Genomic DNA, 17,182 nt, shown 5'->3' with positions numbered 1-17,182 from the left:
GGCGGTAATGTCTTTGTTCTAAACAAATATTCTGATGTGAAATTTGACAAAAACAAATATTGTAGTCAACCAGATGACAAATAAACATCTTATTCCAGATTTCCCCGCCATACCTTAGAGTGTAAAATTTCGAAAAGAAAAAAAACCTTATTCAACAATAAACCATTATCCTCCCCCTTTTTGAAGCTAATTATTGGGATATATATATATATATATATATACCCGAGAATGGACAACAGACTAACTAACAATTCGTTCAGGACCCAATTACATTTGCACCCCACACGTTGGCCCAATCGGAACAGGAATATGTCGACTTTTTTTTTTTTTATTCTTTATCAAAAATAAAGAGGAGGTGTTCATTACAAAATAAATTGGTAAATTATATCAATAAACTAAAAATAATTTAAACTTTGTTTTAGTTTATTGATTGATTTTTTGTAGCACATACAATTCTTTTTTTTAGTTTAAAATCAAAAAGAATATATTTCAAAATGTATATCAAATTTAACCCTAAAATGTTATACCATCTGGTAAATACATGTCTGTTAAAGCATTGTATAAAAATAGTCTAGACTACTCAAGTTATAAATAGATATGTGGAATTTTTCATAATTCTAAGCTGTGTGTCTCGTTTATCTAAACAGAGACATTTTATGATATGACTCTGTTCTAGATAATGTCTATCTTTATAGAGTGTTAAACAACCTTTCAATCAATAAAAACTTACGACAGTTTCATACACAAATACATTGATCTATCACCTATATGTATCAAAGTGAAATTGTTACATGCATGCTCTGAGATCACTTTAGGCTGACCCATGCATGTACTATAGAATAGATGTGTTAAAGTTATTTCAGTGTTATGACAGGTGTAGAAGAAATGACTTTCATCTTCGACAACCTTTTATATCGAGACATTGGTTTTAAGTCGATTTATAAAGTTTCTATCTATATCGGCAGCTTTTCAATTGTTTCAAATGTTTCTGATATAGTTACAGACAACAAATTGCACCTAATATGTCTAAGATCGCACTGATTGTATTAATCACAACAAGCCTTTGATCAATTGACTTTAGAAGGTGTCATAATTGCTCGGAGATAATCGTGTCACCAAAGGCAATCTGTCACTCAATCAGATAATTGAATTATGTGATTTTATTTTTAAAAAAAACATCAAAGACAAAACCGATACAATGTACATAAAATTCCAATAAATACATGTGAATTGTTATTATTTGTATTACTAATTTAATAAACATGACCCGATCGGGAAGTCGCACAAAGTTTGAAAAGCTTAAGACGTAAGTCTATATTTAGTTTTGGTTTTTATTGTGTACTGATCAATGGACTTTGTTTCTCATACATGTATTTAAGTACAACGGATACCGTGATGATGTATTTCAGTTCAAGTACATGCTCATGACTGTTAAGGGAAGTTTTTGTGACTTGTATAAATAAATAATTATGACGAAATATAACATATAGTACTTATATGAAACTTCGCATTATTTTTACATTAATTCAAAAAGACGTGAAAATGTATGTATCTACTCAAATGATATTTGACTTTAGTAATAAAGCTAGGATTTTATTTCCAGCGATTAAGATTTTTAAGTAAACTATAAATTATTCATTTAATTTACATAAAATAAGAAGAAAAGTCCAATGAAGTCAAATGTTATCAGTCCCATACACAGCTGAGAAACATTAAAGGAAACTGGAATTTAAGTACTAACACCTTGCATTTCTGGTCTGTTCTGAATTAAAATGATTAATTAATTTTACATGAAAATCTTTATTTTCAGGAAACCAAAAATGTACAACACAAATATTGTAATGGGTAGCCAAAAAGAAAACGAAGAAAAGAAAAAAGCAAAATGTGATATGTTAGCTGTTTATATGCCAGATGAAGACATCCAAAGTCAGTTAATGACAATGAAAAAAACCTCTCAGGAATGTATAGACTATCGGAGTTATCTCCCTGTATACCAACCAACAGTAAGTCATGACTTTTTAATTTAAACTGTAAAAATATCCAGGACGTGATTGTAGATCTTTTATTGTTTCTTTAATAAAAAAAAATCTTAACATGTATGTAGAGGTAGCTGCGGAACCGTAGCTCTTTATGTCCAATATATTCTTTTGACTATTAACGGACCATCCCGAAATAGTCTTAAAAAAACATAAGGACCAATGAGCTACGGTTCCGCAGCTTTTGTAGAGGTTCACATAGTGTATAAAACCACAGACACTAGACGTTCTGTCAATAGTATAAAAATATTGGCACTTTTTTCTTCCCATTGCCAATAATTTATACTATTGACAGAACGTCTAGTGTCTGTGATTAAACCCTTTCAATAAAGGTTTGTAGTTATAAACTGTGTGCTGTCTTGGCTATATTTTCTTGTGGGGTTGCTGTTTCATTCGTGTTTATCCCAATCCAAGGACAGAGAAACAACCTTATTTGAATATATCTATCTTTGTACTTTTCGTAAATTGACAGTTTCATTAATATTCTGATGCAATTCATCATTCTGATTTAGATATTTCTGGTAAATATGTTGCACAGATAACCTTTGTCCAAAATTACTTCATTTCCTCTTATGGTTCATAACAGATTCGAAACAATATGAACACTACATACTAGTACGTAAATCGTCATCGACTCTCAATTTTTACACTTCTCATCTCAAACTACTCAACAGGGGAAAAAAATACAATGACCAAAGATCAGTACTGTATAGCAATCTTAGCGTTCTTGATAACTTTGATAATTTTGGTTTCCCAAAGATACTTAGTAGATAGGGACTTTTACATGGTAAATACGATAGTGTGGCTATATCTATACAATTTTTACATAGTTAATACGATATTGTGGCTATATTTATACAAATCTTACATGCACAACATCAACTGTTTCAAAAGTAGTCCGATATTACACTTGTAAAACATTACATTGTTTTATGCATTCTTTTGATGGGAATATACCGACACATACATGTACATATAATCATATTTAATACTTTTTTTCTTTTTTCACTTTCTGTGAAAAGGTGCAAAACCTCGATACAATTAAAAATATTTAAATCACGGAAAATACGTTAAAAAAACCTTATATACATGTATAATAATTGTAGTAATGTTGATGTTAAGTGATTACTTATATCCGTTTTAGCCATATATAGACACATTTATAAATCGGAAATTATCATAATTGGGGTTTTGCGTGATAACTTTACAATGATTCTTTGTTTCTTCCTTTAACGAAAAACATTATTAGTTGTATTGTTTATGGAAGGAAATAGGAAGATAGAAAATCCCCTTTGTAGTTAAAAAAATAGAACCACGTCAAAGCATGATTCAATGTCAATTTTCAATTCAAAAGAATAAAGAATCAAACACTTTGCAATGAGTAACTATTTTATTTAGTCCCTTTCGTTTTCATTGCCGTTTGGGGTTGGGGGTGGTGTCTTAAGGGTGCATACAACCCTGTGTTTCTGACTTGATATCTACATGTATATCTCCTAAGGTTGATCAATACCTTTGATAGGTCAAACAAAAAGTGCAGTGTAGTGATCATTATTTATATCCTCTATCCATAGATATAGGAAGATGTGGTGTGAGTGCCAATGAGACAACTCTCCATCCAAATAACAATTTAAAAATTAAACCATTATAGGTTAAAGTACGGCCTTCAACACGGAGCCTTGGCTCACACCGAACAACAAGCTATAAAGGGCCCCAAAATTACTAGTGTAAAACCATTCAAACGGGAAAACCAACGGTCTAATCTATATAAACAACGAGAAACGAGAAACACGTATATATTACATAAACAAACGACAACTACTGTACATCAGATTCCTGACTTAGGACAGGTGCAAACATTTGCAGCGGGATTAAACGTTTTAATGGGCCCAAACCTTCTCCCTTTTTCTGAAACAATAGCATAACATCACAACATAGAAAAACATACGATAAAATATCAATTAGCAGACTTAACTCAATCAAAAAAATATGCATTGATATAAAGTTATGATTTGATGTGCATAGGAATTGCGATTCTAATCAAGAATTTGGTTTTTTCAAATTAAATTTGAACTGCAAGGTTTATGAATCTGTAATAAAAAAAAAAAGGTTCAACTACAAATATACAATCATGAAATGGAAGATAACTCTAATATATTTCTTAGCAAAATACAATGAATTCATTGTTTTATTACAAAATAAAAAAAAAAAATCCAATATGAAAGACATCTGTACCTTTTAGTGCTCACACGCACTGTAATTGTAATATGGTATTCAGCGCAAATATGTGATCCACTTACAACAGTACATGGATTTTATTGCTCGAGATATGCTAAGCGCTGTCTGAATTTACATTGTACGCATTCGGGGAATTTCCGACAAGATTGTGCACTAGTTATATTGTTTCTTTTTTCTTTTTCAGACAATGCCTTTTCGAAATGACCTGAAAAAGCACAAACACAGAAAAATATTACTGGGAATATTATTTGCATCAATAATAGTTCTGTTCATGGCACTTGGAGGAACAATAGGATACGGCGTATACAAGGGAATGTTCTAAGAGTTCACCCATTAAAAATGGAGGCCTTATAGCGATAGGTTGCAGTTTACCTGCTGCCATGAAAGACTATAGAAGTTGATGAACATTGAAACATTGCTAGCAGAGTTGGTGCTTCTATATGTTAAACAAAACGATGCAAAAACCAAGGTTGTTCAAAAACTATAAAAGTGCCTTTTGCGGATATATTTTTTGATACAAATACATTTTTTACCCATTTTTATAAACTGCTTTATTTTCAATTGTAAACTGTCTTTACGTACAACTTCTATATGTTCTAATTATGTTTTGTATGCAAATCGACAGTCTTAGTCTGAAAATTCCTTATAAAAGGTTGAAGTCACACTTTTATGGTAATTTGAAATTACAAAAAGGAATGGATACAAAACCTTGATGTACAACGTAAATTACATTCATCATAAAATACTAAAGTAACATAGCTATCAGTGGACACTCACAAGATTGCTAACAACTATTGTTACGCATATACATGTATGACAGGAACCCAGGTTGATATAGGGTTCATTATTGAGGTTGATTGTGCAATGACACTGAATATAAACTATTTATGGATGTTGATCATGGATTCTGAAATAGATAAGGGAGCAAAATGGCAACTTCAAAAGTGGGACTTGTTAAAAGTCTATGCATTAACTAAATAATATGTATTTAGCCCTTCCGGGCACCTCTTGTTAAAAGTCTATGCATTAACTAAATAATATGTATTTAGCCCTTCCGGGCACCTCTTGTTAAAAGTCTATGCATTAACTAATAATATGCATTTAGCCCTTCCGGGCACCTCTTGTTAAAAGTCTATGCATTAACTAAATAATATGTATTTAGCCCTTCCGGGCACCTCTTATTTCCATATATCCGTTTTTCTCTGAATTCTCATTTTTAAAGTTTGACAATCAAAGATTGGTTATCAACACCATACGGCGATGAACAACCAAAAGAAAGATCAATTATTTTGTGTTGTAAAATTAAAACTGTAAATAAGCAGTGTATATCCCGTCCGAGCTTATGATATCATGACCATGCTGGATCTTTTTCATACCATTTGTACACACAATTTATTATGATCACGTTTTTTAAAAACACATTTTCTTTTGATTTCAAAGCTCTTTTGTTGTGTAAATTCGGGATGTATCTTAAAGATACATGTTATTTTATGTGGATATCGCAACTTGTGTGTATATGTGTGCTAAGAAGGTTGTACAACTATATATTAGAGAGAGAAAGAGAAAGAGAGAGATTGGGATGAGTACATTTGTTGTCTATTATATATGAGCTGGCGTAGAAAGAAAAACAAGAGAGATAGGCAGAACGAGAGACTTCTACGATCAACATTGTTTACAAAACACATTTGGTTGGTCAATTTGAAAACCACCATATTTATTTATTATGTTTATATGATAACATTTGTTGAATAAAACATTTTGTTGAAAAAACTTAGTTAATGATGTATCCTAATATTGTGACACACATGTATAAAATCGTGTTCTCCATAATATATTGTTACAGGCGGGCGAGTAGGGGTCGAGTGTACTTTTAATTCCGTATGATTGCTTATTGATAGTGTTCCGTTAGTTTGTCTTGTTTTGAGTGTAATATGTTGACTCCAGCATAATCATATATAAAATGATGAATCCAGCGTAAAAGAATGACTTTTATTCTTGTCCAGTATGCATATATATGTATATCTCAATAAATAACGCATGCAAATATCAGCAATAACATAGTATAACCATAAATTGGAATAGTAAGATGCTGGCCTTCCGAACCCCAGATGTAACTTATATATACAGATTTACAAAACTTTATCCTATCAATCATACAATAATGAGAGAATGAAATATACTTATTTCATTAAATTACGATATTAGAAAGTTGTCAACGTGGTGGGACATCGTATCTTTACATCTTTAATAATTTGTATAATTTGCCAAAAAAACATTGAACTGGTTCCGCATCATGTCTAAATATGAAGCCACTTCCTGTAAGTTGAAGACCTGCTTAAGCGGGAATATTTATAAAAACGGTATTTGGTTCCTAGACGTCCTTATGTGAGCTTTTAGTTAAATATTCCAAAAGATGTAAAAAGATAAATATAGGCTTGAAATGCTATCGCATAGCTTAAGGTGAAATAGCTGTATATCGAAATGCATCCTGTACCTAAATAGCTTGCTTGACTTTAAGGGTTGTTTTATTTATTGTACTGCTCTGCTTGATAGCCAGATACGATATGCCAAAGTGCTAGTGCGACGCCGTATTTATACTTGACGGTGAAATACATCCGCGACTCACAGAACTGAAAATCTACTATAACTTATAAATACTAAGGAAAATTCTGACTCATGTCCCAAAATGTCGTTATAAATCCATTAAATCGCGAAAGTTTGCCTTTAATTCCAATAGATAAGTGACATAATAAATATAAACCTTAAAATTCCATACTCTAAGCCTTATCACCTACGTTTCTATCTGACGTCATCAGTGAAATCACAAAATAGTTCCTTAACGGCGCTTCACAAAAAACGTACTTAACGTAATTATATCTTATTATTAAATATCCTACACAGTTAAAGGAAGGCCAGCAAGTAATTTAATCATATCTTAATAATACTTTTATGTATCATTATAACTTTATAAAGAAGTACCGTTACCCGGAAGTGACCATTCGTTGGAATGGCAACTTCCAATATACTTAAACAAGCACTCGCCACGATGGAATTTAAGGGAAAACTACCCAAAAGATGTGTCAAATAACACTTGAGACTGAATGAATAGGTAACAACAAACATGTTTTACAAACCCATTATCCCCTGAAAGTGTGAATTTAATGTAGACCCGTGAAAATCGTGATCGAAGTGCCTGTTCACTGACAGTTGAATTTTACCGCTATGTAAACTTGATAAGTTGATAGACGTTATGTTAAATGTAATGTTATCTGATAAAATTGGTACTAATTATAAAAATATACAATTTGATCTCCCAAAATTGAGTTTGCCAAAGTTGTCTTAGTGTATGAAAATCATCTAAGACCGTTATTTTTCAGGTTTTCAGATATTGATCCCAATAAAATTTAGGTTGTTTCTTTGAGATTATTATTAATACCAATTTATAACAATATGTATACATATTTGTGGGCCCATTATAGCTTGCTGTTCGGTGTGAGCCAAAGGTCCGTGTTGAAGGCCGTACCTTAACCTATAATGGTTTTCGTTTATAAATTGTAACTTGGATGGAGACTTGTCTCATTGACATTCATACTATATATATCTATATATATAGACATTTGGCGACCCTTTATAGTTTGCTGTTTGTTGTGAGCCAAGGCTCTGTGTTGAAGGCTTTGAGACCTAAAATTGTTTACTTTTTATACATTGTGAGATTTGTCTCATTGGTACTCAAACCACACCTTCTTATTTGTATACAAGTAGATGGTATTGACAAATAAAAACAAAAAAAATAAGTATGATTTTCAATAAAATAACTACCCACTATAGAACAAAGATGCAGACAACTACTCTGTCATGTCACCGGAAGGAATTTAATGACGAATTTGAAAAAATCACAGTATGGTGACCTATATATTGTCCCAGATATACTTGACAAAGTTATGCAATTTCAAAGTAAGAACTGCACTTGTTGACTTGAAGAAGTAAATAGCACTAAACAGCTATGGCAGACAGAAACCGTACGGCCTTCAACAATGAGCAAATCCCATACCGCATAGTCAGCTACATTTTGTATAAAAGGCCCCGAAACATGGTCGTATAAGACCTCAATTCTTCTTTTATCATAACTAACCCTTGTAACAGAACAAGGACATCAATTGAAAATATGCACTAAGATAAATTGCAAACCAGTTGATTTGAAAGAACCCATTATAGAAAATTCGAAGTTACTGAAACCTAGGTCAAAACCTAATTTCAAGAAACAATTATACCGGGTTATTTTCCATAACTTAAATATCAACTCTGCAATATATGCACTTCCTAAGGATTTAGCGCGAAAACATAAGCACAAGTTCATACAAAAGTATGAGATAGTTAAATGCAGAAACTTAAGTATCGGCAGGTTGCGGGACCATAAGAGATGATGACTGGATGCAATATAATACTGAATATTAATCATACCCTACACATAAGGATATAAAGAATCACAAAAAATGCTGCACAGAACAACGTATCAATCAACCCGTATCGTATCGGCAATGATTTCTTCTTTTTATGTGAGCTAGATTTTAGGTCAATCAATCAAGAAGGCTTTGTAAGACTTGCTTAGGCTCTGCTGCCGATAAATTCCCTGAGAAGTATGTTCCGATACCTGTAAGTAATGCTTAGGCTCTGCTGCCGATAAATTCCATGAGCAGTATGTTCCTATACCTGTAAGTAATGCTTAGGCTCTTCTGCCGATAAATTCCCTGAGAAGTATGTTCCTATACCTGTAAGTAATGCTTAGGCTCTGCTGCCGATAAATTCCCTGAGAAGTATGTTCCTATACCTGTAAGTAATGCTTAGGCTCTGCTGCCGATAAATTCCCTGAGAAGTATGTTCCTATACCTGTAAGTAATGCTTAGGCTCTGCTGCCGATAAATTCCCTGAGAGTATGTTCCTATACCTGTAAGTAATGCTTAGGCTCTGCTGCCGATAAATTCCCTGAGAGTATGTTCCTATACCTGTAAGTAATGCTTAGGCTCTGCTGCCGATAAATTCCCTGAGAAGTATGTTCCTATACCTGTAAGTAATGCTTAGGCTCTGCTGCCGATAAATTCCCTGAGAAGTGTGTTCCTATACCTGTAAGTAATGCTTAGGCTCTGCTGCCGATAAATTCCCTGAGAAGTATGTTCCTATACCTGTAAGTAATGCTAAGGCTCTGCTGCCGATAAATTCCCTGAGAGTATGTTCCTATACCTGTAAGTAATGCTTGGGCTCTGCTGCCGATAAATTCCCCGAGAAGTGTGTTCCTATACCTGTAAGTAATTTTGCTTACCTGAACCATCGCCGTCAAACTTGTCGTCTTCAACCGAATTCAACCAAGCATATAACAAGTATTTAATCGTATGACATGTAAATCTACATCAAAATACTGTGGATATTTGTTTCATAAGTCATGACCCTGATGTGCACCTTTGAACTATAATCTATAACGAAAAAAAAACCTATTCGATGTCATAAGTCCAACAAAAAAATCACTGTTGATCCATTCAAATGCAACCACATAACAAAATTAAGATCATAATGGGGTTCTCTTCTCTTTGTTTATCCAGATTCGCGAGAAATGAATCAAGACAGCGCGACAATGTAGTGATTCTTGGACACCGATTGACCGGCAGTTTCGTTCAAGAGTACTCAATCTCTATTTAGGAAATTATCAACCTGCATTAGCAACACAAGACTTTATCACTGTGTCTAAACCACACCGGCAAAATTTGTTCGGACTCGATGGTATCTAACATCCGGCACAATGACGGAACATTAATAGACAGAAGAAAGCTAGGTTTCTCCTTATTTTCTTATTTTTTTATGATATCGAAGAATATAAATACACATACAACTATTTTCTATTGTGATATGCAATATTTTCTACAACCGTTCTATATTAATGGAGAAATAAGTAAAAATGCACGTCAAAATGACGAATTGAGTGAACCTTGCCTCGAAATTGTTTAATTTCTCGTTAAATTGTTCACATTGTACGGAAAGAAAGGTACGGGAAGATAGATATTGACACGGAGATTGCAAATTTAGTTATTATGAGCATCTCAATAATTGTAACTCTGTGTATGGAACGAAAGAAATGGGTCATGACAAAATGGAACTGGCCGGTTTCGTCAATGTATACAACCCGGTTTCGTCATAGATTTCAAAATGCATAACCCGGTTTGGTCAAATAAAAAAAATCCTAATCGCATTACATTATCATTGATTATTTAACTTCAGCGTTCAAAAGGAGTTTTGTGGGTCGTTCGAAAACAAGTTCGTTCACCGGACAGCGGCTTATTATTTATATGAGTCTCAGATTCAAATAAATAATAAGCAAATTCCTACTCTTATAAAACACAAATATTTTAATTTTACTTTTCATTCCGAACTTTTTTAACAGCATATTGATATTAAAGCTCTCTAAATATGCGTTTTCTATATGAGTTATGGGAAAATATGTTGAACATGTTTAAACTTGAAATTAAAGTTTACGGTCTTAAAAATCGAAACACACAGTTGATATGTGATTTTCTCGCACAAAAGAATGGACACCTTTATAAGTAATCTAATCATTCCATGTATGTAATCTTTTCTACCGTCGTTAAAAATAAATCTTCTTAAGGATAAACGTTGATAATAAGACAAATGTATATGCATGCATAATCGACATAGAAAATGAATGTAGGATTACAACTACCATGCATTAAAATAAAATTTATTTATCACTAATTGTAACTATACTGCTATGTACAAATTAGTATAATAGTCCATCAGCTAGTTCTCAAAAGCGCTCTAGTTAAGGAGTTTGTGTTACACCCCAGGGTACCGCGATTTTTTTTGATAGAATTCAACTTCATTATCTTATTGATAAAATACAAGGTGTTAGACTAAAAAAAAAGTGTCCAAAAGAGGTTTAAAAACGTCCCTTTTCAATAGTCCCCTCATTTAGCAATCACGACTAAGTAATTTTTAATTAAATTTTTTGATATAAAGCGACTAAAAAAAAATAAAGTATAGGTGTAAACAACTAAAACAGATACAAAACTATCATATTTAATGTAAGTCTGAAGTTTTTTTGTTTTAAAAAAAAAGTTTTTTTACATTACAAACAATCCGATTTTTTGGGTTAAAACTAAGGCATATTTTTTCCTTCCATAAAGAAATTCGTTATAAATTTACCCGTTTTAGTTTAATTAAACTTTAGAATTAATCATTATACAATGTTTCAACCATTTGCAGTATTTATATATCGTCTAAAATATGAAATATTTGATAAAATATATGTACGTGCAAATACTAGTTAAAGGGTGTTTTTTTTCTCGTTCAGAAAAGGTGCACTCTATCGAACTCAATAAAAGTGTGCTTGATTACATTTGTGTTTTGGCTATGTAGTGATTGACTTAAGATTATTAAGTCATTCAATCGACAAACATCGCTTTGAATGAACGTCAAAAAGTCAGTTATGAGAATTGGCCATACTTTTTACGTTCTTAGGTTTCTATGAGAAACAAAAAAAATTGGCTGTGTTGTTTTCAGTTTAAATAAAGATTCTGTTAAGCGTTGATTGTTAAATGTACATGAAATTGTAATCAAAGGTACCAACATTATAATTTAGTATGCCAGACGCGCGTTTAGTCTACATAAGACTCATCAGTGACGCTCATATAAAAATATTTGTAAAGCCAAACAAGTCCAAAGTTGAAGAGCATTGAGAATCCAAAATTCCAAAAAGTTGTGCCAAATACGGCTAAGGTAGTCTTTGTCTGAGATAAGAACATCCTTAGTTTTTCGAACAAATCAAAGTTTTATAAACAGGAAATTTATATAAATGACCACATTATTGAAACTCTTGTCAAAACAGATTGTTGACTACTGGGCTGGTGATACCCTCGGGGACGAAACGTCCACCAGCAGTGGAAAGAGCTTCAATATCCTTAAAATTCGAGATTTGTTAGGAATGGGTAAACCTGAAACATCCGCACAAAAAGAACTATAAAAAACTCGAATGAAGCGAGACAAAACTGATGTTATGAAATTGTTTCAGACACTGCAAAGCTGACCAAATCCATTTGAAACATCTGATCAGTTATATGGCTTGTTCTCGGGTTCTGTTGCTTCTTCGGAATTAATGTGCAACCTTCTAAACGCGTATGAAAAGGGAAAGTTTGCTTCAAAAATTTTCATTAATGAACGGCTTATACAAAAGTCAACCGATATCTTCAAAACAATTAAAAGATTATCATTGCTTACATTTTTAAAAAAGGAAATAAAAGACAAGCAGTTAATGGCTGATAAGAACAACAAAACATTGAGAGCAGATAAAAAAAAATGTCGCCTGCTTGTCATAGCCCAGACAAGATAGTTGGTTGTGCAAAAGGCTCTCCAGTTTGAATAAGGTCCTCTTCCAATGTATCTTGCAAACGTTGATGGTACACATGTAATGAAAATTAAAATCTGTCCTGGATGGTCTTTAATAAAATTGTCATTCTTAAGGAAAGCATGTGGATATTTGATGACATGGCAGTTATTCAACCCATTACTAGGATACCAAGCACTTTTTTTTATTTGGCAATTGTTATATTTAAAACCATCCTTTTAGTTTCGAAAAGAGGTCCCGCATTGATTTTGTCACTGATTAGTATCCCACAATATCCATAAAAAAATTAAAACAGCAGGTCCTTGGGAGGGCAAATCATTTCAATAAGTTTTAGAACATCACAATCGTGTTCTTAGGAAAGGAAGAAATGTTTGTTAGTTGGGGAAAGCAAAGTTGCTCTTGTTGAATTCTTTGTTTCGGAAAAGAGTAAATAATCCTATAGATTCACACTTAAGGTCAAGATACAGTAAATGGGCTATATCACAGATTTCAGTAAAATTTGGTATACAACTCTGGCTTGATGATTATTATGGTCATTTTTATAAATTTTCTGTTTACAAAACTTTGAATTTTCGAAAAACTTAAGGATTTTCTTACTCCAGGAGTAGATTACCTTAGACGTATTTGGCACAACTTTTTGGAATTTTGGGTCCTCAATGCTCTTCAACTTTGTATTTGTTTGGCTTTTTAACTATTTTGATCTGAGCGTCACTGATGAGTCTTATGTAGACGAAACGCGCGTCTGGCGTATAAAATTATAATCCTGGTTCTTTTGATAACTATTGATGAATTTCAACTGAAAATCGAAAAAATAATGCATTTATCTCAATTATCATTTGAAATATTACTGATTGAATTCTTACAAAATGGGTGAACATTTGTATAGAAAGCACATAAAATCGGCGAAAACCCTTCTAAAATTTGTCTTAAAATCGCCAAATTTCTAATTCTACTCCATAGACTTTTCTTAAAAAACTATATGTTTTTGATACATAAATTTCCGTTAAAAAGATGCAAAATAAAGATAGGGTCACCGACTTCGTTTTTATGGTATACATCATTCGAGGTTGCGTTCTTTGTTAAAAAATCCAACAAAACGTCGAAATAATCGTAGCGTTATCGCGTTGCAGGCCGTAAAACGTTGTTAGACAAAAAACGAAGTCGGTGACCCTATGATTATTTTATATCATTAAAACAGAAATTTATGTGTCAACAATATATAGTTTTTTAAGAAAAATCTATGGAGTAGAATTAGAGATTTGGCGATTATAAGACAAATTTTAGATGTTTTTTCTCCGATTTTATGTGCTTTCTATACAAATATTCCCCCATATTAAAAGAAATCAATCTGCAATTTTTCAGATAATAAAAGAGATAAATGTATTATTTTTTCGATTTTCAGTTGTAGTTCAACGAGCCAAGGTTGTATGGAAATTTTTAGCAAATCTACGACGTAGTCCATTTGCTGTTCCTTGACCATAAATGTATTGTTATATTTGTATCACATGGAAGTATGTGCCACAAAATAAATGTTGGAAATGAAATAGCGTAGAATGGTTTTATCTTATAATCAAACAGGAAGAAGCCGATTACAAAATGTTTCTTAATGCAAAAATATGCAGCTGACAAAAGTTACGACTCCATTGTTACAAAACCTTCTGACATTGATGTGGGAGTATTAGCTTACTATTTTCCCAGTTGCATGTCAATTCTAACATTGTTAGATTGGTGAAAATATTTGTAGAAAACTGCCAGGATTTCACAGCAGTACAGGTTGTGATTCAGTAAGTGTTTTGTCTGGTAAAGGAAAAAAAACAAAGTATTCGACTTTTTGACACGTTATGTGTTTTCGGAAGGTCTATTCCATCGTGGTGAAACCTTTGAAGAGGTTGACGAAGAGTTGGCAAAACACTCGAGAGGTTTTCGTGTTCTATATATGGCTACGAAATTAAAAATATCGATGAATAAAGATCAGAACGTTTTGAAATGCAACCAAAAAAGAAATCATTGTCATCTACTGTCCCCAACAAAAGATGCAATGTTAAAGCACATTAAACCATCCAACTTTCAGACGAAGATTTGGAAATCTGCTCTTAAACACAACACTGGTCTGTTGCTAAACAACTACATTTGGATTGTTTAGAACGATTTGATCAGTATCAATTGGCTAGACCAACCACCAGCGTTAGATGCTTTAATAATTCTGAAGTGCTGTTCATTTAAAGCTGGTTGTGCCAACAACAGATGTTAATGTGTTCAACAAGGTTTATCCTGAACAGATACCTGTATGTAAATGCTCGAAAGCTTGTAGATATAAGGATTATCAAAACGTTGATATTGCTAACGATGACGACGAATATGATGGAAATGATTATAATGATAATTCGGTAGATGCAGGTGACCAAACTGATGATGATTCTATGGATTGACCTTCTGCGTGACCTTAAAATGTAGTGATTCGGTTGTTAAAAAAAATAAAAATATAGAGATCTAGAAACCCTGACAGTTTTGTGTGTTTTAATATGTAAGTTAGTTCATGAATATGATGTAAAAATTTATGACAGAATCGTGCATTTCTAGTTGCCTATGTTTGTGTCTGTCGTTGATTCTATGTTTTTGTTTCTTACCTTTAAATGTTTTTTTCAACAGCCTTTACATTGTAGTTACATTATGCGCTATGTTTCAATATAAAAAATATACCATTTTATCAAGAAAATTAGTACTTTTGCTTCTTTTCATTCAAAATCATGAATTTTGGAAATTACCCTCCCCCTTTTCCTTGGTCCTCTACGATTTAAAAAATTAAATCGTAAAGGAATTGTAAATTAGCCTGCGTTTTAATAAGATATGATTTGTTCCATTTAATAAAAAGAATAGTACTTGATTATTGGTTATTTTTACATTTTTCTGTAAATATGTGCAAAACAAAATTTTTGATATACCCTTAAATAAGTCCCCTTTTAACCCCTTTTGGACACTTTTTCAAAAGTCTAACACCTCTTAAAGTATTCTTCATATAATACTCTTTAAATTTATACCAAAAAATTGCGGTACCCTGGGGTGTAACACAGAATTGAAATTTTGCCCTACCAGCTGATGGACTATAATAGTCTCAGGTCATCGATAAAATGCAATAACAATTATTTTGTTAACATTATTAAAAAACCTAGTCTGTACTGTCGCCATTGTGTTATGATGATCGTATACACTGACGTTGGTCAATATATTTTGACAATATATACGGACAGACGGATTCAGTTTATTTCAAAGTTGGCGTATTTCGAACAACTTTTACATACCGCCGAGAGTAGCGAGTCGAACAATATTTTGATTATTTTTTGCTTTACAAAATCGTTAAATACAGGAATCAATATAGTTTTGGCAACCGAAGGTGGGGTCCGGGCGGGGCGTGCAACCTATACGTCGTCTAGATTCGCCACTTATCTTATAAAGTGTATACCGAATTAAAATATTGTAAGAAATTAGAAAACAGGGACACCCGGGAAATCGGATAATGTAAGTTGGATTATGTTTTTTATAATAAATGCCGAATATCAAGTTCTTATTATCGATTTCTATACATTTTTCTCAAATATATATAAAAGTTATATAGGACAATGATAAGGCAGACAAATATACAAATAAATCGACTTGGTCGAAAGCCTAATAAAACTTATTGACCTTTAATTACGATTTTTTTTTCCATTTCTTTGCGTTTTTACACGCCTGTCCCAATTTTGACAGGACGTATTATTGTATACACCCGTCTGTCCGTCCGTCCTTCCATCCGTCCGTTCCTCCATCTATCAGTAATTCGGTCCGTCCGTCCGTCCGTCTAGCTATCCGTCTATCTTTCTGTCCAGCGTAAACATGTCGCACCGTAACTTGAGAACAGCTTATCTTGTTTTCATGAAACTTAACAAAGTTATTTCTTGAAATGGTCAAACGATTTGTAAAACTTTTAGTGAAAATCAAATTAAATCTTTTTGAGTTACAGAACTTTGTAGGTAAAACAGGAGTGTGTTTTTTTTTAACATGTCGCGCCATATCTCAAAATGATTTATCATTCTTGCATCAAACTTTACACACTTCTTAGTAATATAAATCTTAACTTCTGCATACTTTAAGGTGATGTTTTAAATTTTGTTTTTTAAGCGTTAATTAGGTTTTCTTTGTAAAAAAAAAGGGGGGGTCACATACTGCGATGTATCTCAAAACCTATATAAAAAAATATCATAATGTTAATGTTAAAAAAATAATTAGATATCAGTGTTTGCTATTGAGTATTTATATTCCATTTAAAATTAGTTTGAAGATCAGTGAAATAACGGATACGACTTTCATTAGGAAAATGTGTAGTACTATAATTACCTATGTAAATAAATGTAAACACGCAAAGTTTACTTTATAATACATATATATTTAAATTCTTTCGAAAGACAATGTTCAGATCCGTGTTAACGTTGCTTTTCATAAATTGTTGGTTTTAAAAAAAAAAAAAAAA

At 32.4% G+C, this 17,182-nt stretch overlaps 1 protein-coding gene across 1 annotated transcript; it reads left to right on the top strand.

Moving 5' to 3' along the window:
- The first annotated feature begins 1,247 nt into the window (after nucleotides 1-1,247).
- On the top strand, nucleotides 1,248-5,946 carry LOC134683136 (uncharacterized). Its single transcript, XM_063542251.1, has 3 exons — nucleotides 1,248-1,306; nucleotides 1,811-2,003; nucleotides 4,456-5,946. Exons 1-3 carry the CDS (start codon nucleotides 1,263-1,265, stop codon nucleotides 4,591-4,593), a joined length of 375 nt encoding a protein of 124 aa, XP_063398321.1. The 5' UTR covers nucleotides 1,248-1,262; the 3' UTR covers nucleotides 4,594-5,946.
- The last annotated feature ends 11,236 nt before the right edge of the window (nucleotides 5,947-17,182 follow it).

The sequence above is a fragment of the Mytilus trossulus genome, chromosome 9, assembly GCF_036588685.1.
Source record: "Mytilus trossulus isolate FHL-02 chromosome 9, PNRI_Mtr1.1.1.hap1, whole genome shotgun sequence".
Classification (NCBI taxonomy): domain Eukaryota; kingdom Metazoa; phylum Mollusca; class Bivalvia; order Mytilida; family Mytilidae; genus Mytilus; species Mytilus trossulus.
This window is presented reverse-complemented; position numbering and strand designations above follow the sequence as displayed.